The sequence below is a fragment of the Sciurus vulgaris genome (assembly GCF_902686455.1).
Source record: "Sciurus vulgaris genome assembly, chromosome: 8".
In the NCBI taxonomy this organism is placed as follows: domain Eukaryota; kingdom Metazoa; phylum Chordata; class Mammalia; order Rodentia; family Sciuridae; genus Sciurus; species Sciurus vulgaris.
The window spans coordinates 147075051-147099977 of record NC_136468.1 but is presented as its reverse complement, the minus strand read 5'-3'; the positions used below and the strand labels follow the sequence as shown (position 1 = coordinate 147099977).

Here is a 24927-nt window from a genome sequence, read left to right as displayed (position 1 = left end):
AAATAAATAAAATAAGTGGTCAGTGAAACAGTCATTGTCAAAATCTTACCTTTTCAGAGGAGATCTTTGCAAGCAAATTTACTTGATACAAAGCAGTTCCATTTTCACTTCTTGACCCTACACTTAGGTATCCACTTCCTGTATCATCACTTGTTAGCAGCTCAATATCATTCCACATGCTTCAGAGACTGAGTCAGGAAGCACTGTCTTTCCTGTGACAACACATAAAATTACAAATCAAATTATCTTGTTGCATAGAATCCAGGTCTCTGGGAAGTGAAAAGCTTTACTCAAAAAACAGAAGCCAAAACCTACTGACAACACATAAAAACTTTGGACATTTGGACCAATAAGATAAATAGAAATAGATTATGATTATCAGCAGAGAACATCATATTGGTTTATATGCACAAATCAATAATTCTTATCTTACCAATGCAATCTAAAACTATTAATACTTTGTGTGATAACAGCTTGAAATTATACCAAATTTTCACTTGAAATAAATCTTTAATCACTATAGCAACAAAGAGTGCAGGTTCTAAAGTCAGACTATCTACGATATCACAGGATGGAAAGAGTCCAGATGAACTTTTTAAAAATGTCCATTAAGGTTTCCACAATATTGCTATACAGTTAAAAAAAAAAAAAAAAAAAGTGATAGGAAGAAGAGAAAAAAAAGACATTGGCTTTTTGATTTTACCAAAGATTACATTTGAAACCTTAGGGGAGTCACTTTACCATTTCATTAGCAAAGATTTATATAATTCATATTATCTGTGGTCTGAATGGGAACAGAATATTAAGATGAAAAAGTCCCTACATCAAAACTGGTGGGGAAGAACCAGATAATCAGAATTTTTTGATAAGTACTCTTAGAAGTATGTTTTAAAATCTATAGGATGGGTGAGGGATACAGATCCATGGTTAGAGCTCTTGATTACCATATATAAGCCGCACATTTGAGCATCAGCACCAAAAATATTAAATGAAATCTACAGAAGAACAATATAAGGAAGGAACAATCTTTAAGTTGATGCTTTTTTACAATGGCTGGCTGGTTGTTCATGGACAAGTACCTTATCTTCCTTTTCCCCAATTCTCTAAACTACAAAATAGAAATGTATTGGGACCTACCTGAAAGGGTTGTCTTTTGAGTTTTAAATATTCACAGAACAAGGCTTGGTTCATGACAAACACTAAATTTTAAGTTGTTAATTTGTTATTAGTGGAAGCAAGTAATCTTTGGTCTAGGAATTTAAGATCATATGACTTTAAAAATAGGAAAAGGGCTTACTAAGAATGTCAACAAGTTAAAACAAAACAGATTAGTAAAAAGAGAATTGCTGTAATGGCTGATATTTGGCAAATGGGAGATTAACATAGGAGGGATAGGTTGGAATGAATACTTTTTTGGGTCTTGGTTTCTCACATATGTAAAACAAAATAGTATAAACTTACCAGGGCTGCATAACTCATTCAAAAAATGTTTTTTGAATGTCTACTATTTGCCAGGCACTCTTCTAGGAGCTGCAAATATAGTTTTGAATGAAACGGAGAATGTCTTTGACATTAAATTTATATTCTTCCTCTCTTTTTGAAGGAATAGTACTGGATTTCAAACCCAGGCCCTGCACAAGCTAGGCAAGTGCTCTTCCACTGAGCTACATCCCAACCCTTTTTATTTTGAGACAGGCTCTTGCTCAGTTGCCCACACTGTCCTTAGACTTGCCATCTTCCTGCTTTAGCCTTCCAAGTAGCTAGCCAGGATTACAGGAAAGGCACCACCATGTCCAACTATTAAGTTTACATTCTTGTGGGAAGTACAAAACATAAAATAGTTAACATGTATCGAGTGTTCTCGCACGTCCAGCAGTTCTTCAAGCTGTATTCTTTTAATCTACATAATTTATTTTACAGTTGAAGTACAGAAAAATCAGGAAATAAATAGTAGACCACGGTCACCTAAAGAAAGTAAATGGTGTAAAGCTAGCAAGTGTCCTTTTTAATTGTTAAGACTGGCTCTTGACAAAACTAAATAAACTTGTAAGTAATTACTAAGAGTGTTCAGGTAGCTTAAGAAGGACCTGTTGGGGGCTGAGGTTTTTGTGGCTCAGGGATAGAGCGCTTGCCTAGCACATGGGAGGCACTGGGTTCGATTCTCATCGTAATGATTTTATAAATAAAATAAATATTTATAACTTATTTATAAATAAAGGTCCATTGCCAACTTAAAAAAAAAAAAAAAAGAAGAAGAAGAAGAAGGGGGCCTGTTGGGGGGAAGGGAAAGAGGTGTCATCTGAGCTGGAAGCTAAATAACAGGAAGCCAAATATGCCAGGCTCGGAGAGAACAGAGATTTAGGCACACGGAACAGTTTAGGAACAGTTTAGGGCAGGGTGGAAGGAGTTTAGGGCAGCTGTGGGGTCACGGCAAAAATGGAAGATGGTGGAAGAGGCAGGTGAGCCAAATGAAATCTCCACTACCGGAAGGGATTATCCTCAGCGCAAGGAGGCAGGATCCTAAGCACAAGAGTGATAACTTCATAGTCCTTTTGAGAGCACTGACTGCAGGATGGAGAACACATCAGAGAGGATGATAAGCGACACGAAACACTGTCAATTAGGTTTCTATACATAAAACCTCTCGGACTCCTCTGCCAGCAAGAAGTAATTCCAACCTCTCCCCCGCCGACGTCTAGAGGGGGAAACGCCCTGCCATGGGCTGAAGGCGCGGCTACTTCCACCTGGCCCCACCCCAAGCTCCCTACAGCAGCACGGCCGCCCCTCCTCACCTGCAACTGAAGAAACTAAAGGGGAACACCAAGTATCTCGCCCCTCTTCCTGACTCACACAACCGCTCCTAATCACTTTAGGTTCTATCCCACGGGTTTGAATTGGCGGGAGAATAGCAAGTCCAACCCCTTGTACGGCGGCCGACGAAGGCCAAGATTGTTGTTGAGTCGAAATAGGAAGTCGCCCCACCTTAAACTGCATTCATTCCTACCTCCCTACTGTGCGTTCTAGGGTGTATTGTTGGCCCCGCCCCCTCCACTGGCCTTATGCGCCCCCTTCGAAAGACCAACCAATCACCGCCTAGAACTGCGTTGCTATAGATACTCATCACCACCCCTTTTCCTCCCAGAAAGCTGCGCGACGCGCCGGGGCCTCATCCCCTTTGTGCCATCCGGGTCTCTCGCGCGAGCGATTTAGTCTGTGGCGAAGCTTCGGGGCGGCCGGTACTGTTGAAAGCGGCAAGTGACGGCGCCGCCTTAGCGGCCGGGACTCTGGACTATGGCGGTAGGTATGAACTCAGGAGTTTAATGCCAGGGATGTTTTTCTTGTACTTTCGAAAGAGAAGGGGAACGGCTCCAGGACTGTTGCCCGCGCGTGTGTGTGGACAAAATGGCGCCGCGGCCTTCTTCTGCGCCCGCCATCATGGCTGCCCGCGGTCGGGAGGGGGAAGGAGGGCGGCGTCGGTGGGGGTGGGGAGCTGCAGGGAGTGCCTTTTTTCCAGAACTTTCCTTATCTCTTCCCGAGCCCCACGTTCCCTTCGGTCCACGGAAATGTCTCTGACCCACCCTGGTAGTTTCCCTTGAGTTTTCTTCGAGCTTGAGAATTTGCGTTCGCCGCGCAGAAAACGGCTGGAGAAGAGAGAAAAATTGGGGACTCATCTCTGGAAAGCGTGGGGTCAGAAAGGCGGTGTGTGTAGGGGACGGAGTGCGGGAGGCCGCCTCTGGTGACCGGGTGCCTGGGTCGCATGGCACGGTGCACTTGGACAGTTCCGGTTTGCGCCGTGGTCGGTCCCCGGCGGGAGCTGGGGTGGTCTTGGGGAAAGAGCGAAGATTCCCCCGACTCAGATTCGGAGCTGTGATGATCAGGTCTTGTCGATGGCTTTGTTCCTCGGAGTTTAAGACCCTTTCGTTGACCCCAGTAAGAACTGCAGATCGTAAATCACTTGTTCGGAACAGTAAGCCTGCCCTGGGCATAAAATGCCCTTTGCCAGGGGAGAGTGTGAATGTGCGATCGCGTCGTTTTCGGCGAACCCGTTAAAAGGAAAGTGTAATAAGCACTTTGCATTCCTTTTTTACTGACTAAAAGCTTATATCTCTTCGTTTTAGAAAATAGGACCATCACGCCTGAAGTTTACTCTTACTAATTGGAATATTCAGAATTAGGGTCGAATGGTTTTTCTCCTCATCCCCACCTCGCATATATGATTGAATTTAAAGTAGATTTTATGTGGATTTTAAGAGTTGGTAGGTGTTTGTGAACTAACTGATCTAATTCGTACTTTATTCGGTAGCGTTTTGGGCCTCTTGGTATACTTAAAGGGTAGTCTTGGTTTGGCGAGGGGTAGGATGTTCCGGAATTTTAAGAAGTAAAATCGTTTAAAGCATTTGTTTCTCCAGTGCCTCATGCAATAAAAAGCCAAGTGGCCTAGTATTAAATTCAGTGCTTACCTTTGCACTGGAGAAAGATTTGTTTACTATGTTTCAAGTACTGTTAGGATTTTGAAGTCATAAATTGTAGGAAACAGAGGTGTTTCTGATAAGTCAATGATAAAGAAAGTGGGGGGGGGGCGGGTTGGTTTTATGGTATTGGACGTTAACCCAGGGCCTGGTGTATCCTAGGAAAGGGCTCTACCTGTGAGCTATATCTCCAGCCATTTTATTTTTTTGTTTTGAAACAGGGCTTCCCTAAATTTCCTAGGCTGGCCTCCAGCTTGCCTCAACCTCCCAAGGACCTGGAATCAAAGGCCTGCACCAGGGCAGTGGCTGCAATCAGTATTCATGTACAGACTTTTGAATTGAAATAAAGCTTAGAAATCATCAGAGTAATTTTAATATTCAGTTGATTTTATTTTTTCTGAATGCCTTTATTATGCTGCTATAAAATATTCTCAAAACTTGGCATGTGCTGTGGCCACCTTTTCTATTTTTTTAGTGACCATATAATGTTTGTTTTTCTGTAGTATGTTTTACAGATGCAGATGGCTATTTAAGTTACTGTCATGTGTCACAGGGTAGTTTCCCCATTGTCAGGCTTCCGTATATGTAGTTAAATAATTATTGGCTGGAAAATCATACTGATTGGACTAAGTGCTGTCTTTTCCATTATAAAAGTTGTTTTCAAGTGTGATGGTGCATGTTTGTAATCCCAGCAACTCGGCAATTTAGATTCTTAGCAATTTGGCTCTCAGAAGAAAGGATTGGGGATGTAGCTCCCCTGGGTTCAGTTCCTAGTACCACCCCCCCCCATCCCCCAGAAAAAAGGTTTTCAGCTCTCATCTTGGTTATCTGCAAAAGTGAAGGAGATGTGCTTAGTAGTTCAGGTTTAAAATGCATTTGTTTTACTAAGTAAAATCTGTACAGGTACTTAACATTTATTAGATTAATCTGAAATAGTCTTTGTGCATAATGAGCAAAAATGTTCAGTGTTGTGATTCACTATCATCCCTAATTGTGTGATACAGCATTATTTATTAATAGTAGAGGTAGCAAAGAGAGATGGAGTATCATTTAGAGGCTTAATACATAATTTGTTTCATTTAAACTAAATCTTTTTTAAAAGAATTTTTAGTTGTAGATGGACACAGTACCTTTATCTTATTTATTTTTATGTGGTGGTGAGGATTGAACCCAGTGCCTCACCATGCTAGGCAAGTGCTCTGAGCCACAGTCACAGCCCCTAATTTGTCTTTTTATTGCTGAAGTGTAGCATTGTTTTGACAATTTTGACCCTTAATGGATACAGGTTGAAATAATGCAACTTTTCACATCTCATTTTATTCCATACTCATTTTCTGGTCTAATCTTTGAAGAAGTTGCATTATTGTGATTTTTCCTGCTGAATACTGTAGTGATTCCCTGTTTACCCAGTCCAGATTTCTTCTGAAGTCCTAAGTGAGAACTTGGTCCAACTTTCTTTAATGGGCCATATGGTAAATATTTTTGCCTCTGTGGGTGATGTGTCACATTGTTTACTTGCTTGTTTTTACCCCTTTAAAAATATGGAAATCATTCTTGGCTTAAGAGGTATATAGAAATAGGGCAGTAGTTTGCTAAACTTGTCCTAAGTCATCAACTCTCTGTACTGACGATTTTCATATTACCTTGTTTATTCAAATATCTCATCACTATACACTTTGCACATATAGCTGGATCTGCTTCCACTCCTTTCATCAAAAACTGTTTCAAAGGAGCATTCAGAATTTAGTGTTCTTGAAGCTTTTTCCTATGACTCCAACTTGAATTAATTTCTTAATGACACTCATTATTTGTAATCTTGATCATACAGTTCAGCAGAAACAAACAATTTTAATGGGAAACTAATAAATTCATTTCTTCCTCAAACATGGATTGATTTATGTGCTAAATGCTGTTAGGAGTAAGATAATTGCCTTTTGTAAACTAGAAAACTGATACATAGATGAAGTAATTTGCCCTTCAGAAAAATCAGGTTCTGAAAAAATGTGTATGGTTGATTGTTGTTTTAATTTTAAAGTTTATATTGTAAGGACTGGATATGTAGCTTAGTGGAAAAGCTCATGCCTAGCATGTGTGAGTCCCTGGATTCCATCTCCGCACAACAAAAAAGTAAGATTTATATTGCTGTAATTACTTACAAAATGCTTTAAAACAAAAACAAATGTTACCAAAGCGTGGAGCACAGAGGAGAGGCAGGCCACATTTTGCTGCAACTCTGTGCCAAGGGGCTATTTTCATTAAAGGGGGTTAATGAAATTAAGAAGGTAAGTTAATTTTGTTTGTTTTATGATATTCTAGAAGTATTCTCTATTCTGTTTTAAGATCTTAAAGTCGAGTCTCTTTAAACTTCAATAGCTCAAAAAAAAAACTTTTAATAGCTCACCATAAAGACTATATTAATTTATTATGCAAATTTAATAATAATCTATGCAATTGTGGGTATTGGTAAAGTCAACTAAATGTGTTCACAAATATAAAAGGGATTGTAATTCCTCTGCTTTGTTTATTGGAAATACTTAGCACCCTTATCCTTACTGTTTTAAAAGATATAAAAATAATTATTAGCAGTCTGAAGATACAGCTCAGTCTTAGAGTAGTTCTCACCTAGCCTGTGCCAGGGCCTGGGTTCACAGAAAAATAATGATGGTGATGCTGATTCGAAACTAGAAGTAAATGAGACTAAGTATGTGTATATGTTTGTCTTTGGTCCAGGTCATTTAGTTGAGTTACTTTATGTATTGAGCTACTTGGAAGTAAGTTTTTCTGATTTACACTTTTTTACTTTTGGTAAAACTCAAGGATAACTTATCTTTACTCTCCCTTCATCCCCTTTTAGAAGTTGGAAACATTTTGAAAATAATTAAGGACCTAATTCAATTTTCTTTAAACTTTTAGGCTAGTGATACAGAACGAGATGGACTAGCCCCAGAAAAGACATCCCCAGATAGAGATAAGAAAAAAGAGCAGTCAGATGTATCTGTTTCTCCTAGAGCCTCAAAACATCATTATTCAAGATCACGATCAAGGTCAAGAGAAAGAAAACGAAAGTCAGGTAAGACATAAATTTTTTGGTAGAATAAATAAATAAATGCTTTTCTAATTGAAAATGGATAATGAAAGTATTTTGATTATTTTCTTGACAGTTTTTCAATTGTGAGAAATACAAATGTTTTGGTAACTATGCAAAGGCAAAATGTTTAAATTTGGATCACAGAATCTCAAGTGTTTAAAATTCATTCTGCCAAAATTGGCAAAATAAGTATTTTCTTATTTTATTTGTTTTATACCAGGGATTAAACCCAGGTACCGTCAACCCCTGAACCACATCCCCAACCCTTTTTAGTTTTTTATTTTGAGACAGGGTCTCCTTAAGTTTAGGGTCTCCTAATTCTCCTAAACTGTTGAGATTGTAGGTTCATGCCACTGCATCAGCAAAATAAACATTATTTGAGTTTGAATGTTTCTGGGTTTGTTTTTGCAGTACAGAGAACGGAACTGAGGGCATTGTCTGATAGGCAAAGTCTGCCACCTAACTACCTCTACACCTGCATTAAAATATTTCTGAAGCAAGATGTTTAATGTTTACAAATGTTCTATATTCATTAATTTTTCTATGAAGACAAAATTAGAGAAAGCATTTGCTATTTGGAAAAAGTCAGTGTTGCAATATATTAACTCAATGGTAGAATGCTGGCCAGCACTTCAGAAGATGAAAGAAATTTATTGTTACTACTAAAGGAAGAGATTAAGTGAGAGAATAGTCCTGAGTTTAAAAAAGTTGTAAGACCTGAGCTGGTCATGGTGGCATGTCTGTAATCAGAGTGAGATAGGAAGTTTGCAGCCGGCAAGCTGCTTAGTAGCAAAACACTGTCTTAAAAAAAGGAGGAAGGGCTGGAGATTGTAAGACTCAAACCTTACCCATTTATCCCTTTTGTTCAAAGATAATCATCTACAAAATGTTATTTTTGTCTTTATATTTGTAACGTGTTATCATAACCATTTTTTAATTTTTTTTAGATGTTCATGGACATTTATTTTATTCATTTATGTATATGCAATGCTGAGAATCGAACCCAGTGTCTCATGCGTGCTAGACAAGTGCTCTATTACTGAGCTCTCATAACCATTTTTTTTTTTTGTTTTCCCACATTTTTATTGGTGGATTATAATTGTACATAATGGGATTTGTGGTTACATATTTGTACATGTACACAGTATAACAAAATGATCTGACCAGTATCATTTCCTAGTATTTCTCCTTTCCCTCCACTCCCTCCATCCCTTTCCTCTACATAATTATTTTCGAATGGAAATTTTCCTAAGCTAATAGTATCCTTTTGACTACTTAAGTAACATACCAAATATAATCTACCCTGTTTATTTTCTTTTGTATCATTCAGTTTTGTTTCCTTGTTTACTTCATAAATTCGCTATGAACTACAAGGTGAACTAGTCAGCATTTTGTTAGAATGTTAAGAATGTGTGACTGAAAATGGGTATGGTGGTACACACCTGTAATCATGACTACTCAGAAGACTAATTCTCTCAGGAGAATCAAGTTCTAGGCCAGTCTCAGCAACTTAGTAAGACTTGATCTCAATAAAGGAAGGACTGGGAATGTAGTTCAGTGGTAGAGCACTAACCTAGCTTATGTTGGGCCCTGGGTTTGATCCCCAACTCTGAAAAACAAAACTATTTGTGACTGAAAGACAATGTTTGTACTCTTGGCTTAATTTTTTTATTCAGATTGTCTGATTTTTCTTAATTTGCATATGATATTAGAATAATTCTCTTACCATAAAAGGCATAGGTTATTGGAAGAACAGGTAGAATCTGTTGTTAGTCAAATGAAATGGAAATTGTTTTTGATACAGCATTGGAATTTGTGTTTAAAATGAAATGTTTCTGTATCTTTGTTTATGTTGAATTATTGTTTGTTCATAGATAATGAAGGAAGAAAACACAGGAGCCGGAGCAGAAGCAAAGAGGTAATTAACACTTTGTAGTGAATAGGTACCTTAAAATACTTGTAAAGTATCTGGTAGAAATGTTTGTGTGACTATATGACATTATTAAGGTAAGTACCCAAACTTGAAATTTAAAAGGTTATTTGGGTTATAAAATAAGCATGATTTGGATTCATCGTTTTTCAAGAAGATAGTTGTTTATATGAAAAGTGCCTTCAAAAACTTAATTTTATTATATTGTGAACATATTCACAATAAAAATTTCATATGAAGAATATAATTGGTTTTTTTAGGTCTGTCACACAGAGCTTCCATTAATCTGAGGTCCCGAGTCTCCTTAGCCTGACAGCTGCTCAGGATTTTTAAATAGCAGTCATCTTTAAGTAGCAATACCCTAGATATCTGTGGGCTACTTTTTCTCTGTGGAAGGTAACAAGAGTTCTCTTTTCTTTAGTAAGACTTAATGGATTTCTCTGATAGTATTGAATTTTGAAATATAGGTGTAAGGGACAGCTGAAATGGTGGCAGTGACAACAAAACTTGAGAATAAACAAAGGCAGCAGCTATATTTCAAAGGAGTTAACTTGCCCACCTGAGAAGACAAGGAGTGAGCCAACAAGGAAGAGCAGATGTAGCAGCAAGAAAGGGAGAAGAGTCTAATGGGGGCTGGGCAAGGGACTCCTAAAAATATGGGCAGGGACTTCACCTCTTCCCCTAATGGAAGCTCTGTTAATTTTTAATTTAGGAGAGTTTTTGTGAAAATGACTATTTTGTTTAGCTCACATGATAACATTTCTATAATAAATCATACTCAGCGTGCTAATGCGCGAAGAGACTGAACTGAAGACGCTGCAGACTCAGATAGCAAAATAATAAGCCTACTTCATGATAAGGTAACTATTAGTCATTCAAACTCCTATTTCCCTTAAATATCTTAAATCAGTTAAGGGTTTTAATGTTTTTTTGTTTTTTTTTTTTTTTTTAAATTAGTAGTAATGTTATGTTTTAAAAACTGGTTTGAAATAAACTCTAAAACCTTTGGAAGTTTAACCATTTAAAAACTTTTCCAGTCTGCCACTATGTGGCAAAATCAAGGAAACTTTCTTTTCTAAGGTCATATTATAGAGAACTGGTAATGAAACTAAAATTAAGCTTATGTCTCCAGGTCTCTAATTTTTCTGCCAAGTAGAAAATCACTATGATCATTTTCAAATGTATCATCATGCATGTTCCAAAATGATTGGTGAAGTTTTGTTTATTTTTTTTACCAAAGTTAATCTCAAGTGAAAAGAAATATACTGTGGTCTGTTTTGGGAAACGATGTATTTTGGTGAACTGGTGGCCTGGGCATCAGAAGAATATGGTCTCCAGGTCCCATTCAACTATTGTTTAGCTTTGTCGCTTTAGATACTAGTTTAGTTATACATAAAGAGGATTAAAATCATTAGAGGATCTGTGTTCCTTTTCAAATTTAAAATTTAGTGATAATGAAATGCTTGGAATTTTAACATTTACAAGATGGGTTTGATAAATCAATGTGGGAAAATGTAGTATTTAGCACTTCCTACTTTGGTATTTATATGATAAAATGTGAGAATTGATTGTACAGTTAATTTAGCTGAATCTCTGAATGCATATGTGTTCAAGTTTGGGTTTTAATCTTTTAGAATATGGGGGGAATGTATTATATGTTGACATAGGGATTAATTATGTTACCCCAAGTTTGAGTTTTTAAAAATTAAAATGGATACATTTGGTGTTTTGTACTATAGGTATATGAGATATAAAAGAACTCTAAACCTGTTGGAATATTGCAAGATAAGTTATTGATTCACAGTTAAGATATTGGGAGAAAAATCAAACTATCTTTTAGAGATGATATGACATTGCAATATAGCTACAAAAGAGACATGTAACTAATTTAAAATCGCACAAAATGTTCACTGAAATTAATTATACTTAGCTATCCATTTGAAATGCACTTTTTGTTGCATTTCTTTTTGTCTTTATTATTTATTCTTCAAACTTAGTATTCTGGATTTAGAGGTTGATATATAGACATGGTCTGGGTTGGGGTTTTTTTGTTTGTTTGTTTTTCTTTCTTTTTTTTAGACAAACCTCAGGGATTCCTCTATATCTGGTGTAATGGTTTTTGTTATTTCAGTTCCAAAAATCATTGTTTTTATTGTGATATGGAATATATCTTGGGGAGGAAACTATTTTGTGTGTTTATTTTAAAAATTAGTAAATCTGCAACATATGGGTGATGTGAAACTAGATCATTTTTTATTTGCCACACACTCCTAAGGTTACTAATGTTGCATCACAACATTCTTGTCTACTGATACCCATACTAACTCTTTTTGTTGCACTATTTTCCTGAAAGAACCAACTTCTTCTTAAAACAGGCAAGAAGACATGAATCCAAAGATAAATCCTCTAAGAAACACAAGTCTGAGGAACATAATGACAAAGAACATTCTTCTGATAAAGGAAGAGAGCGACTAAATTCCTCTGAAAATGGTGAGGACAGACACAAACGCAAAGAAAGAAAATCATCACGAGGCAGAAGTCACTCAAGATCTAGGTCCCGTGAAAGGTAAGTAGTTTTGGCATTATAACTTAGCACTTTAAGGTTACATATAAATTTTCTCATTAACTTGTTACACAGAAAAAAATTAATTAAGAAATTGATGTTTCTTGCTATCATTAATAGCTAACTCATTTTAGTCTTTTTTTTTTGTGGTAATCCACAATCAATGTTCAAGATGAAGGGGGTGAGAAATGGTTAACACATTCAATTAATGTATAGATTTCCTTCAGTTATTTACAGATTTTTCTTTTATGCAGTGAAAAGATTATATTTTTAAACTAGGTAGTTGAGACCAATGAAGACTCCTTTTACATCATTGATGTAGAAGGTGTTTGTTCCAAACTCCTCAGAGTTTTCTTTTGTTGTGTTATAGCTAAAAAAGAATTTTTAGAAATGGGTCATGGTTGAGGGCTGTGGAAATAGCTCAATCAGTAGAGTGCTTGCCTTGCAAGCGCAAGGCCCTGGTTTTGATCCCCAGCACCCAAAAAAAAAAGAAATGGGTCATGGTTGAAGTTTGTGGGGATTTTGGTTTTAAGAAGCCAGTGTTGGTAAAATACATTTGAAAATTTCTGTGGGTAGTAAGTGGGTGGTACCAGACTAGTCAGAATTTCAACATGGTCTTTAAGCTTTGTACATTGGTAAGGTTTAGACTTTAAACTATTAAATAGAAACGAGTTGGGGTAGGATGCATTGAACATTTTGACTGTTCTAGTTTTTCTATTCTCTGTGACATTTCAAAATACAATAATGAAGATTATAATTCCTTCAAAAACCTCAGTGACCCTTTCTACAAATAAGTTCATTGCCTGTCTTAATTGCATTATCACAGATAACATTCATAGTATGTGAAATTGAAAAGACATTACTCTCAAGTGTGTATACTTGAATTTCAGGCGCCATCGTAGTAGAAGCAGGGAGCGGAAGAAGTCTCGATCCAGGAGTAGGGAGCGGAAGAAGTCACGATCTAGAAGCAGAGAAAGGAAGAAGTCACGGTCCAGAAGCAGGGAAAGAAAACGGCGGATCAGATCTCGTTCCCGCTCAAGATCAAGACACAGGCATAGGACTAGAAGCAGGAGTAGGACACGGAGTAGAAGTCGGTAGGTACTCATCTGAATAAAATCTAATAGGCATCTCATAGGGTGTGTTCATTAACCCAAGAAAGAATATTAAAATAGTGAATCAGTTTTATTACACATTAAGGTAGAATTGTTCTACTTATTACCTCAACAATAAAAAAATCGAGGGCCTGGGGATATATGGTGCATGCAAGGCCCTGGGTTTGATGCCTAGCACCACAAAAAAACCCACATCTAAATGCTTTTCATTTTAAGTCTCATGAGATCAGTGTATATCTGATGTGCAGGTATGAATAATCTTATAATCCTGTTAAAATTTGGTTTGAACATAGAATTTGTTGGATGGCTACCGCAGGCTGTATCCTAGTGATGCTCTTCTAATTAGCTGATACAATTCTCAAAAACAGTTGTGAGTTAAGTTCGTTCAGGTTACAGAGGGTAAGTAACTTGCCCAAGAATTCCAAAATCATACTAAGTGCTTAGAGCAGTGAAAGGGATGGGATGTAGCTCAGTGGGAGAGCCTTGGGTTCAGTTCCCAGGGGAAGGGGAAGGGGAAGGATCATTAGTTGGCAGTGTAGTTAAAATCACAACATGGAATTTTAATGGTATTCTTCAGAGAACATTCACTTAAATGCTACAATTAATGTAATATGTACACTAAGATACCAATATTAATAGTAAGGTTTTAATTTCTTGCTGGAGAAAAATTGAAATGTATGTAAAGACAGACCTATATTTGGATTTTTTTAACTTATCCACTTCTTTAAACTTTATCAAGTCAGTATCGGTATTTCTTCAGTTTTGTCTATGGTATTCTAATTTGAACTTTAATATTGATAATGAATCAAAGTTAACCAAGACAATCATAGATTTTTTTAATCGGTTTTTGATAAGTCTTTTGTTTTAGTGATAACTGATTTTCTTAAAAAGTCCTCAAATTAATTGTAGTTTAATATACTAGGGACTGGCACAGTGGGACACACCTGTAATCCCAGCTACTTGGGAGACTGAGGCTGGAGGATTCTAGGATGAAGGGCAGCCTCAGCGACTTAGACCCTGGCTCAGAATAAAAATTTATAAGGTGGGATCAGCACTCTGGATTTAGGTCAGAGGTATAATGCTCCTGGGTTCAATCCCCCATACAATAAAATCTGCAAATATTTGGCCTTTTGTTTACAGTTAGGTACATACTGACCTACAAAGTGGATTAATTAAATACAAGGCTAGTCTTGGCAGCATGGTTAGGTATACTCTACAATAAAAGATGAAGGCTGGGCACAGTGATGCCAACCTGTAATCCTGGCTACTCAAGAAATGCAGGAGGATCACCAGTTCAAGGCCAGCCTGAGATGCTTTTGAGACCCTGTCTCAAAAAATGAACAGGACTGGGGTGGCTTACAGGTAGAATGCTTTCCTAGCATGTGCAAGGACTTGGTTTCAGCCCCAGTACTAGAAAAAAGACTAGAAATGACCTAGGAGTTTCCAAAGTATCCAGCCATAATATGGAGGTTAAAAAATTGGGCCATATAAACAAGAAACTTGAGCTCTGTGGAAGGTGTATTATTTGTTACTATTTATCTTTTGGAACCAGGGATTGAACCCATGGGTGCTCAACCAGTGAGCCACATCCCCAGCCCTTTTATTAATATATTTTATTTCACTGAGTTACTTAGGACCTCACTAAGTTACTGGGGCTCTCTCTGAAGTCAAGATCCTCCTGCCTCAGCCTTCTAAGTCACTGGGATTTATAGGTGTGCACCAAACCCAGGGTATCATTGACTTCCATTAAATAAACCATGTAAACAGTTGTTGTTTTTTTTTTTTTAAGCAAAATTATTGTAAGACTTGTAAAATGGAATTTATTACAGAGATAGAAAGAAGAGAATTGAAAAACCAAGAAGATTTAGCAGAAGTTTAAGCCGGACTCCCAGCCCACCTCCCTTCAGAGGCAGAAATACAGCAATGGATGCACAAGAAGCGTTAGCTAGGAGGTACGTATGTTTTGATTTTTGTTTTTAATTTGTTTTTCCCTTTCTGCATTTAAGTAATGCTAAATTGTGTGGACAAAATGATTCTTTTAAGTCAGTATAATTTGGATAAATTAATAGGTGCCGTGACACCTTTGCATTAGTTTTTAATTCTCACCTTAAACATTTGCTTGCTTGTGCAACTAGGAGGGTTGAGATGTCTGAAACCATTCTTGATTTTTGTCTTCATGATTAACTGATTTTTTTCCAAGAAATTTAGACAAATATTTGTTTGAATTTGAACTTTTTTGACTCTTATGTCATCTTCAAGGACTATTTAACCAAGATGGCTTTACCTTTACTTGCAGTTTTTTTCCTCAAGAAAACAAACTACTTGAAACAATTTTTTCAATAGTTTTTCTTAACGTGGCAAATAATACATATGTTATAAGCTGATTTATTACCTCATAACATAGGGAGAACATTGTATTTTTTAAGTTTTCTGCTGTTTCAAAGAAGAAGAACCACATACAGCAACACTGACTGAAATCTGCACAGTACTCCAAAGAACTGTCTCAAATGAGGGGAGTGAATTAAGCTCCAAACACGTTTTCAGGTTTTCAAATATTCAGAAAATTAAGTTCTTTGGATTTGGGGTTGGTTTTTTTTTATTTTTATTTTTTTCTTTATGAAATTGAGTTTGTATTTTTTTTTTTTCCATCATAAAAATACAGTTATCACAATGTAACCTGATGTGCTGCTGCCCTGTGAACCCAGCCTGGCAGAAACTCCAGCTGAACAGCAGCAGCAAAGGTGTGAGCTCACCCCTTCTTCATTCCATTCACCTTAGTGAATGGCATTAATTCCAGACCTGCAATGGCCATTATGATGGAACCAATAGTAGTCGTATTTTCTGCCTGAAACTAAAATCAACATCGTTAGGAAATGACTCTGAAATCTAATTTATGATTGGTCCGTTAACTCTGACAAAGTATTTTTAAGACCTAACTTTGACTCTTAATTTGTTGTATACCATAAATCTATTACATTTTCATTTTTTGATTTATTGAAGTTAAAGCCTTTCTAGTGGTCTTTCAGGTATGACAAAAGTACATGAAATCCTCTATGAGCCCAGGAGTTGCAGGGCCAACCTGGACAGCATAGCAATTTTATTCCTTGGCTACCTTACACTTGAGATCTTTTTAAGAAACTTTTAGTGTGTCAACTGCCAAGGGGAGGCGGGTTAACTTTTTGTTTTTCAATGCATATTTTAAAGTTATTTTGGAAATATTTTTCTTACCTGTGACTTATATTTTGTTGTTAACCCAAATCAGAAGCTCTTGTTTTCAAGGACAAAATCAAGTCTTTTACTGTTTGTTTCATACATATGTGCTCCGTAAAAAAGAATAAGATTGTAGGTAATTAATTTTCTTTTTTATAAATTTCAACAATTATTAAAGAAAACCAGTGGATTAGCACTGTTTTTTATTAGCTACATCTCCATCAAAGAAACACCTTTTTCCCGATCCTTGCCTGTTTATGCCACATTAAAGAGGGAGGGTGGCATTAATTTCGTATTGGTAAATTGAAGAATCCTGATGAAAAAGGGTTTCTCTTTCAGGAATTGATTATGAAGATAATGTTACTCATTTACTGTATAAGAAATAAATTTCACACATATAATTTAAGTGAATTAGAATTTGTTTTCGTTTTATTTGGGAACGAATTTGTATTTGGTATGATCAATGCTTTTGGTAATGACAAGTTTCTTCAGCTGTTAAAATTAATTTTCTATTACCCCCTTCCCTGTTTTATTAGATTATAATAAATAGCAAGTTTTGCTTACCCTTTTACTTAGAGCTTTTTAAATTTTTATTTACTTGAAGACTAGCAAAGTATTTGAATATAAAATGCTTTGTTAGAATGGTTGAATTGGCATTCTAGTCTAGCATTTTATCTTTAGTCTGGTTGTCAGCCCTGTCAAAGATTGAAGTTTGGTTTTTTTGTTTGTTTTTTTGTTTTGTTTTGTTTTAGTTTTAACCATTTTTTGGATTGGAACTGCATATTAAACTTCGAGTTTTTGGCCATTCAATTCAAAAGTGTTTATAAACGGTATTGTGGCACATGCCAGTAATCCTACTTACTCAGAAAATTAAGGCAAGGAGAATCTTTTGCACCCAGGAGTTGCAGGGCCAGCCTGGACAGCATAGTGAGACCCTATGTCGTAAACAAAGAAGAGTATTAAAATGTTCTTTGGATAGGAAGAGAGAGGGTGTTAAATCATTGACTCAATTTGAAGTTTTACTAAGTATTTTGTCTTTGTACATGTATAAAGGTGCATACTGATTTTATATTGAGTGTTTAATTGTCTTGGACAGATTGGAAAGGGCAAAGAAATTACAGGAACAAAGAGAAAAGGAAATGGTTGAAAAACAAAAACAACAAGAAATAGCAGCAGGTAATTTTTTCTTTCATTATAGATGTATGGGCTTGTTCTTTGTATAAAGTTTTTAAACTACGGAAAATTAATAGGAAAAAAATCACCTCTGATTCCCTCTCACCCATCAATACACTAAACATTTTTAGTGTTTTTCCCACCTCATAAATTCTTTATGGATTTGGTTGGTTGGTTGGTTGGTTTTTGTGGTTCTTGGGCTTGAACAGTATTTCATTGCATGCTAGGCACTAACTCTGCCAATACATTACATACCCAGTCCCTTTAGGTATATGTATTTGGTCCATGTAGATAATCTTAAAAGTGAATAATGACTAATCTTACTTATGTAGCCTTACAAATATCTTTTAATTTATTAAGAGTTTTGGAATGTGGCTTTTTACTTGTATGAAATATGTATTATATTTTACTCGACATAAAAGTTGCCTGTGAGTGAAGTTTATCCGATTTACTGTTTATGTCTATGAAATTGAGTCTAGAAGATTTTTATCATTTTTGACATTCCTAGTAAACTGAACCTTTTTTAAATATTCCAAAACTTTATGTACTGCTATTTTGTTTCTAATAAAATAATTGTAATAAGACTATCATAATTGATTCCTGCAATGTTAGTAATTTAAGAACTTTTCAAGGCTATATACTCTGGACTGGCAAAAATGGGTGATTAGAAGTGTCTTTCTGTTTAGAAAAAACTGACACTATCACAGTGGAATTACCACACCTGGTATATAACTTTTTTAGGACATGGCCTTATTGTCATTTCAATATGTTTCATACCTGCTTTGTGTTTGTTAATTGTTTCAAATGAGATAGCTGTAAAAATACTTACAAAAATATAACCATACATTTTTAAATTATAGCTGTGAATACTGTAGTTAATTTCCATTGAAATCATACCTTCTTCCTGTTTCTTTCCATCCTCTGAGAAATATGTTTAGCTACATATTAGGGATGTACAGAAGTGTGTCCATTGATGAGCATACTGAAAGATAATGTTTTACAAGGTAAACTTTTCCTTGTATTTGTTGGAAATAACCCTGCTGTTTTTTACAGATTGAAAGGTTTTTTATGTAAATTATGTGCTGATGTAAATTATGAAGTTTGTGTCTTTAAAAACCCATACTTATATCCTCTTCAGCAGCTGCAGCCACTGGTGGTTCTGTTCTCAATGTTGCTGCCCTGTTGGCATCAGGAACACAAGTAACTCCTCAGATAGCTATGGCAGCTCAAATGGCAGCCCTGCAGGCTAAAGCCTTGGCTGAGACTGGAATAGCTGTACCTAGCTACTATAACCCAGCAGCTGTGAATCCAATGAAATTTGCTGAACAAGAGAAAAAAAGGAAGATGCTTTGGCAAGGCAAAAAGGAAGGGGTAAGCTGCCCCCCAACCCTTTATCCCTAATGAGCAGTTGCTTAGAGAACCAAATTTGTATTGGAAAATACAAGTTTGAGAGCCTGTTTGCAATAGTCCAATTTGCAGTAATTATTTGAAACAGAAAACATGAATGATCAAATTTAAAAGCTTTCAAAGAGAATGAATTACTACCATAACATTTATAAAAGGAAAAGAAATGCTACTTGGTTTAGGTATTTCATTAAAGATATATTACGAGATACTGCCAAACACAATGACACATGCCTGTAACAATAGTTCAGCAGGGAAATGCCTTGGGTTCAGTCCTTAGTACAAAAATAATATATGTAATGAGTTACTTTGTTATATTCCTTTACTTCATTACTTCATAAGATAAATCTTAATTATAGATTACATTAATAGAAAGCCATAAATGTTAGTCTTTTAAAATTATGTTGTGGAGAGAGTTAATATCCTAATAAAAGGTGTTTATATTTTACATATTCTAAAATGTAGTGTTTCTTACCAGGACAAATCCCAGTCTGCTGAAATATGGGAGAAATTAAATTTTGGAAACAAGGACCAAAACGTCAAATTTAGGAAATTAATGGGTATTAAGGTGAGTTATACTTCTTATTAAGATTCACATTAGGGCTAGGGCTGTAGCTCAGTGGCAGAGTGCTTGCCTTGCACGTTGAGGCACTGGGTTCAATCCTCAGCACCACATAAAAATAAACAAATAAAATAAAGGCATTCTGTTCGTATACAACTACAAAAAAAGATTCACATTAACTTCTTTTCATAGTAATGTTGTCAACTTTAAAACTAAAAACTATTTCACCACTGTTACCTCTGAGTATATGCTTCTCTGTTTATGTTCTCCAGATTCAGATTTAATAGTCCTTACTGTTTCACAATATAAATTGTTCCATTTAGCACATTCATTTGTTTTTTATTACTGAGTGTTTTAGGTAAATCTTAGGTAGAATTGTAAGCTTCCCTTGGTACATAAGAATGAATTTTTGGGGGCTGGGGAGATAGCTCAGTCGGTAGTTTGCTTGCCTTGTAAGCACAAGACCCTGGGTTCAATCCCCAACACCCAAAAAAAAAAACAAAAATGAACTTTTTTAGAGGAATTAAATAATTTGCTTGGAAAATAGAATTGATTTAGTGGTAGTTAACCATGTAAGATAGGACTTAATTTATTTTCATTCTGATCAGTGGGACCTTTGATTTTTAAAGTTTCAAAAAAGCTTATCTTTATGTCTTTTTTTTTTTTTTTTTTTTTTCTAATTTTTTTAGTTGTTGATGGACCTTTATTTTTTATTTATATGTGGTACTGAGACTCAAACCCAGTGCATCACACATGCTAAGCAAGTGGTACTGTACCACTGAGCCACACCCCAGCCCTTTATCGTTTTTTGTTTTGTGGTGCTGGGGATTGAACCTAGGGCTTTGTGCATGCAAGGCAAGCAGCTTACGAACTGAGCCATTTCCGGCCCCCAGCCCTTTATCTTAAGTTATAGAAATAAAATTGAGATTATTAGCTTTGTATTGTACTTTCCTACCACCCTTTCAAAAGCTAGCAAGCACTGCCACCCCTGCAGTACTCCTAGCCCTACTTTCTACTTTACCTTTCTGTAGTATTTATACACTGTCAAACATACATTTTGATGCTTGTTTTGTTTTTATGGTACTGGGGACTGAACTCTGAGGGCCACTCTACCACTGAGCCATACCCAACCCCATTTTATGCTTTTTTTTTTTTAATCACCATGCTAATAGTTTAATTTTTGTTGGATTCCCATCATAGCCTTAAGTTTACAAAGAATATTGCCTTGCACTTTATGGGTGGTTAATGAACTGATGGAAGCCAGATGAGGTCAAAAAATATATTTTGAAAATACAAGTTAACAATCCTGTCAAGTGGGAGAATCACCTCTTATTCCCATCAAAATGCATTTTGATATTTTATATCTGCTGTTTAGAGTGAAGATGAAGCTGGATGTAGCTCTGTTGATGAAGAAAGTTACAAGACTTTGAAGCAACAGGAAGAAGTATTTAGAAATCTAGATGCTCAGTATGAAATGGCAAGATCACAGACCCACACACAAAGAGGAATGGGTTTGGGTTTCACATCTTCAATGCGAGGAATGGATGCAGTTTGAAAAAGATCACACTTTTAATGTTTGGGACTTTATAGACTTCTTGTTCTGATGTCAGGTCCTTGTTCACCAAACAGCTAGCATTCTAGCTTGCATGGGTGTTGCATTGACTTTAATTTATTGAAAAATACAATTTTTGTAAATATCAGATCAGTGATACTGGTGTTAGTGTTGTAATCAGGTTAAACCCACTTCCATTAAACTTGACAGGACTATAGAAAGACAATATTTTTTAGTTCATGAATTCTACTTTTCAAAAATATATTAAAGCTGCAGGTGGGATAAAATCTCATACGTAGATTTTTTTCGTGTCCACTGTCTTGTGTACTTTTGTACTTAACCTTGTACAGTTATTTTCATCTCTTGAAACATGAAAGAAATGTTATGTAGATGTTCTTTAGAAGATCTGACCATTTGGTACATAATCCAGCAAATAAGCTGGGTGGTGATGATAATAAAAATGGTTTTCTCAAAACTGGTGTTAATTTAAGTTACCTGGTATTCTTGTTTGAGTTTATGGTTTCTGTAGCATTTTGCAATTGCTATTAGAAAACACTGGCTAGAAATTCCTTTTTATAAAAAAATAATAATAATTAACTATATGCTATAGGCAATACCATGGTGAGCAAAAAAAAAAAAAAATGTAAAAGGAGGAGTAGCAAACAAATTTATTAAAATACTGTTTTTTTCCTACTACTATAAGGGACAAAAATTGGTGTACAGTATTTGTTAAATATTCCATGTTATTCAGGAAATAGAATAATGCATTAAAGGGATGTAAGCACTTTTATTTTAATAAAGTGCCTTATAACAAGTCATTTGTATGCCCTTTGCTCATTATCCCTTTGAAGTCTTTTTTCCAGCATTAACTGATCTAAAATATTAGAGAACAACTTTGTCACTAAATTGAACAGGACATAAATCTGGGGATGAAGGGGAAAGCACTTAAGTTAATTTACTTTCATTACAACAAAGTAATAACTATTTTGACTTCCTTAGGAAGTTAAAATTCTTTTTTTTTTTTTTTTTTTTTTTCAGTGCTGGGGATATTGAACCCAGGGCATTGTGTGCTTGTGAGGCAGACACTCTACCAACTGAGCCCAGGAAGTTAAAATTCTTTGAGAAACTTCACAGTGTATCCAATAGTCCAGTACAACAAGAAAGACTGCTTATATAGGAATAAGACACCCTTATATTAAATTTTTGGCACTGGGATTGGACTCGGTTTGCATGCTAACCATAAGCTCACCACTGAGCTATACTTCCAGCCCTATACTCATTTTCTTTAAGATTTTTCTGAGTATTTTCATATGGGCTCTCAGCCCAATAATTCTGTGAGAAATGGTTTTTCTTTGTTTTTGTTTTTGTGTTTTAGTAAATGACTATATGGATCTTTTTTTGGAATCATTCTAAATAGCATTCGGGTAAATGCTATCTTGTCAAATCTGTTCAGTTCATAGCTGGACTACAAGCACACTTCAGTGGCTGAACACTCACTTAGCATGTGCAAGGCCCTGAGTTTTATACCCAGCTCTTTAGGGGGAAAAATGTTTATGGCCAATATTAAATATTAATGACTGCATAAGTCAGTGTGGATTAAAAAAAAAAAAAAGTTCTCTATCTTATAGGAACTGGCTTACCCATAGTGAACGAGAGAAACCTGTCCTCATTTTTAGCAGCACTGCCCCATAAAATATTTTATTCCAATGTTTTTTTCATGTTAGCCAAATATGAACAGTTAAAAGATTAAATTAATTAGTACAACATGCAAAATACAAAAAACAATAATGAGAGTTTTTTTCATACTTTGGAAATTCAATATGTATTACATTTAATACATCTCAATTGGGAGCAATGTTTCAAGGGTTTTGTTTTTTTATGGTACTGAAATTGAACCCAGAGGTACTTTATCACTGAGTTTCATCTTTTCATCATTTTGTTTCAAAACAGTCCCAAAGTTTCCCAGGCTGGCCTTGAGCTTGGAGTCCTATTTCAGCCCCCCTAGTAGCTGGGATTAAAGATGTACCATTGAGGGCTGGGGATATAGCTCAGTTGGTAGAGTGCTGGGTTCAATCCCCAGCACCACGGGGGAAAAAAAAAAAAAAGTACTATTGGCATTTCAAGTTCTTAACAGCTACATGTAATCAATAGCAACCCATATTAGTTCCGGTTTTGAAGGAGGCATGTAGGTGATGGCAAATTTCACAATTATGTCACGAAAAACCATTTATTCTATTTTTGAAATTGATCCATAGTGGGAAACATTTGTGGTTTTGTATTTCCTTAAACACTAATACTTCTCCAGGCTGTTGTACTTTTCAGTTCCAAAGCCTTGTACTCCGTGATTGATAACGTTGGGTTTTGTACTTGAATGTAACAAGAATATGAATTGCTGCGGAGACATTTTAAGGAAGCGGCTAGGCAAGTCAAACCAGAGGGACATGCTAATATTTGAGACAAGCCTGGGCAACTTGGTGAGACCCTGTAAGGCCTGGGAACGGCACAGACCAGTGGTAACATGCCATCTGGGTTCATTTCCAAGTACACCACCATAGAAAACCTTTTGGGTTGGGGATGTGGCTCAGTGGTAGAGCACTCACCTAGCACGTGTGAGGCACTGCCTATAAATAAAGGTTCATCAGCAACTTAAAACAAAAAAAAACCCCTTTGCTCCCAAAACTTATTATGTATTTCAAATGATCCATCATTCAACCAGTATAGACCAGAATTCTGGCAGATATACTTGCCATCTCCCTGTCACTACCCATATCTGACCATTTATGAGATCTGTTATCTTGATTTATCTTTTAAATATTCTCTACCTAGAAATATCTAGGTGAGCCAGATATGGTGGAGCATGCTTGTAAATCCCAGCAGCTGGGGAGGCTGAGGCAGGATTGTGAGTTCAAAGCCAGCCTCAGGAACTTAAGCAAGGGTCTAAAGCAATTTAGCAAGACTAAATATTTTTAAATGGCCTGGGGATGTGGCTCAGGGGATAAGCGCCCCTAGATTCAATCCCCAGTACCAAAAATAAAAAAAAATATCTAGCTAATTCTCTTAGTTACTATTGTCACAACTACATTTTTCTTGTGCTGGGGTATTGAACCCGATACCTTGTGCATGCTAGGCAAGTGCTCCCTTGGAACTCTTTCTCAGCCCCAATTAACTACCAAAAAGTCAATCTGTCTATTTATTGCTTCATGTTCAAATGTTCTACCCTTCAATCAGCACCACCTTATCAAAATGAAAACTTGGTGCTCACAAATGCATCACCTGTTTAAAACTTTTAAATGATTTCCCAACTGGGGGGTAGAAAAAGGATCCTGTCCCATCCTCATGATGCTCCACTCAAAAGCCTAGCTAGGAGGCTTTTCATTAAATTCTCCATGTTCTCACCACCTCCTTTGTGCTTTTAATCCAACACATTTCAGTCAAAATCTCACTTCACTAATTTAGACTTTACTGAGGCTTTCTCTCTCTCTCTCTCTTCTCTCTCTCTCCCTCTCTCTCTCTCTCTCTCTCTCTCTCTCTCTCTCTCTCTCTCTCTCTCTCTCTCTCTCTCTCTCTCTCTCTCTCTCTCTTTCTCATTGGCTTTGTATATTGTAGTAGGGATTGACCCACAGACATCCCCCACCCCCGACCCTTAGATATTTTTTATTTTGAGACAAGGTCTCGCTAAATTGCTGAGACTGACTTTGAACTTGCAATACTCCTGAATTTACAATACTCCTGCCTCAGACTCTGGAGCCCCTGAGATTACAGGCGAGCTCCACTATGCCTAGCGTTCACATTGTGAAGAATATCCAGCTCCACTCAAGAACACAAACATCTGTAACTATGGAGGGGTCTGGATTGTAGGTTGTT

General features: G+C 36.3%; 2 protein-coding genes across 12 annotated transcripts in view; one reads left to right on the top strand and one right to left on the bottom strand.

Moving 5' to 3' along the window:
* The window catches only part of KNTC1 (kinetochore associated 1), an 80888-nt gene extending 77884 nt beyond the window's left edge, over nt 1-3004 (bottom strand). For 3 of the 6 annotated variants that reach the window (XR_013765456.1, XM_079149478.1, XM_079149474.1), the window contains exons 1-2: nt 2793-2914; nt 50-212 (exon numbers count right to left, since the gene is read on the bottom strand). Coding sequence is in view for 5 of the 6 variants with exons in the window: in XM_079149478.1 (XP_079005604.1) it covers nt 50-178 (129 nt within the window). In the remaining variant the exon portion in view is untranslated. Of the gene's footprint in view, nt 1-49; nt 213-1137; nt 1230-1461; nt 1531-2792; nt 2915-2982 lie in introns of those variants that run through there. The other 3 variants (XM_079149476.1, XM_079149477.1, XM_079149475.1) reach the window with 3 other exon arrangements.
* A 137-nt stretch (nt 3005-3141) lies between these two features.
* RSRC2 (arginine and serine rich coiled-coil 2) lies at nt 3142-21877 on the top strand. Of its 6 annotated transcripts, none has more exons than XM_079149603.1 (10): nt 3142-3297; nt 7383-7539; nt 9432-9475; nt 11863-12053; nt 12941-13144; nt 14992-15114; nt 17469-17548; nt 18687-18916; nt 19428-19517; nt 20887-21877. In XM_079149603.1, exons 1-10 carry the CDS (start codon nt 3292-3294, stop codon nt 21064-21066), a joined length of 1305 nt encoding a protein of 434 aa, XP_079005729.1. In that variant the 5' UTR covers nt 3142-3291; the 3' UTR covers nt 21067-21877. The 6 variants fall into 6 exon arrangements, with proteins under 6 accessions (XP_079005729.1, XP_079005728.1, XP_079005732.1 ...); XM_079149602.1 differs by having other exon boundaries at nt 18684-18916; XM_079149606.1 differs by having other exon boundaries at nt 11841-12053.
* The last annotated feature ends 3050 nt before the right edge of the window (nt 21878-24927 follow it).

Coding starts and splice junctions, on each gene's coding strand:
- RSRC2 (XM_079149602.1), top strand. Junction 7,540..9,431: donor AGAAAGAAAACGAAAGTCAG/GTAAGACATAAA, acceptor GTTTGTTCATAG/ATAATGAAGGAAGAAAACAC. Junction 18,917..19,427: donor GGCAAGGCAAAAAGGAAGGG/GTAAGCTGCCCC, acceptor GTTTCTTACCAG/GACAAATCCCAGTCTGCTGA.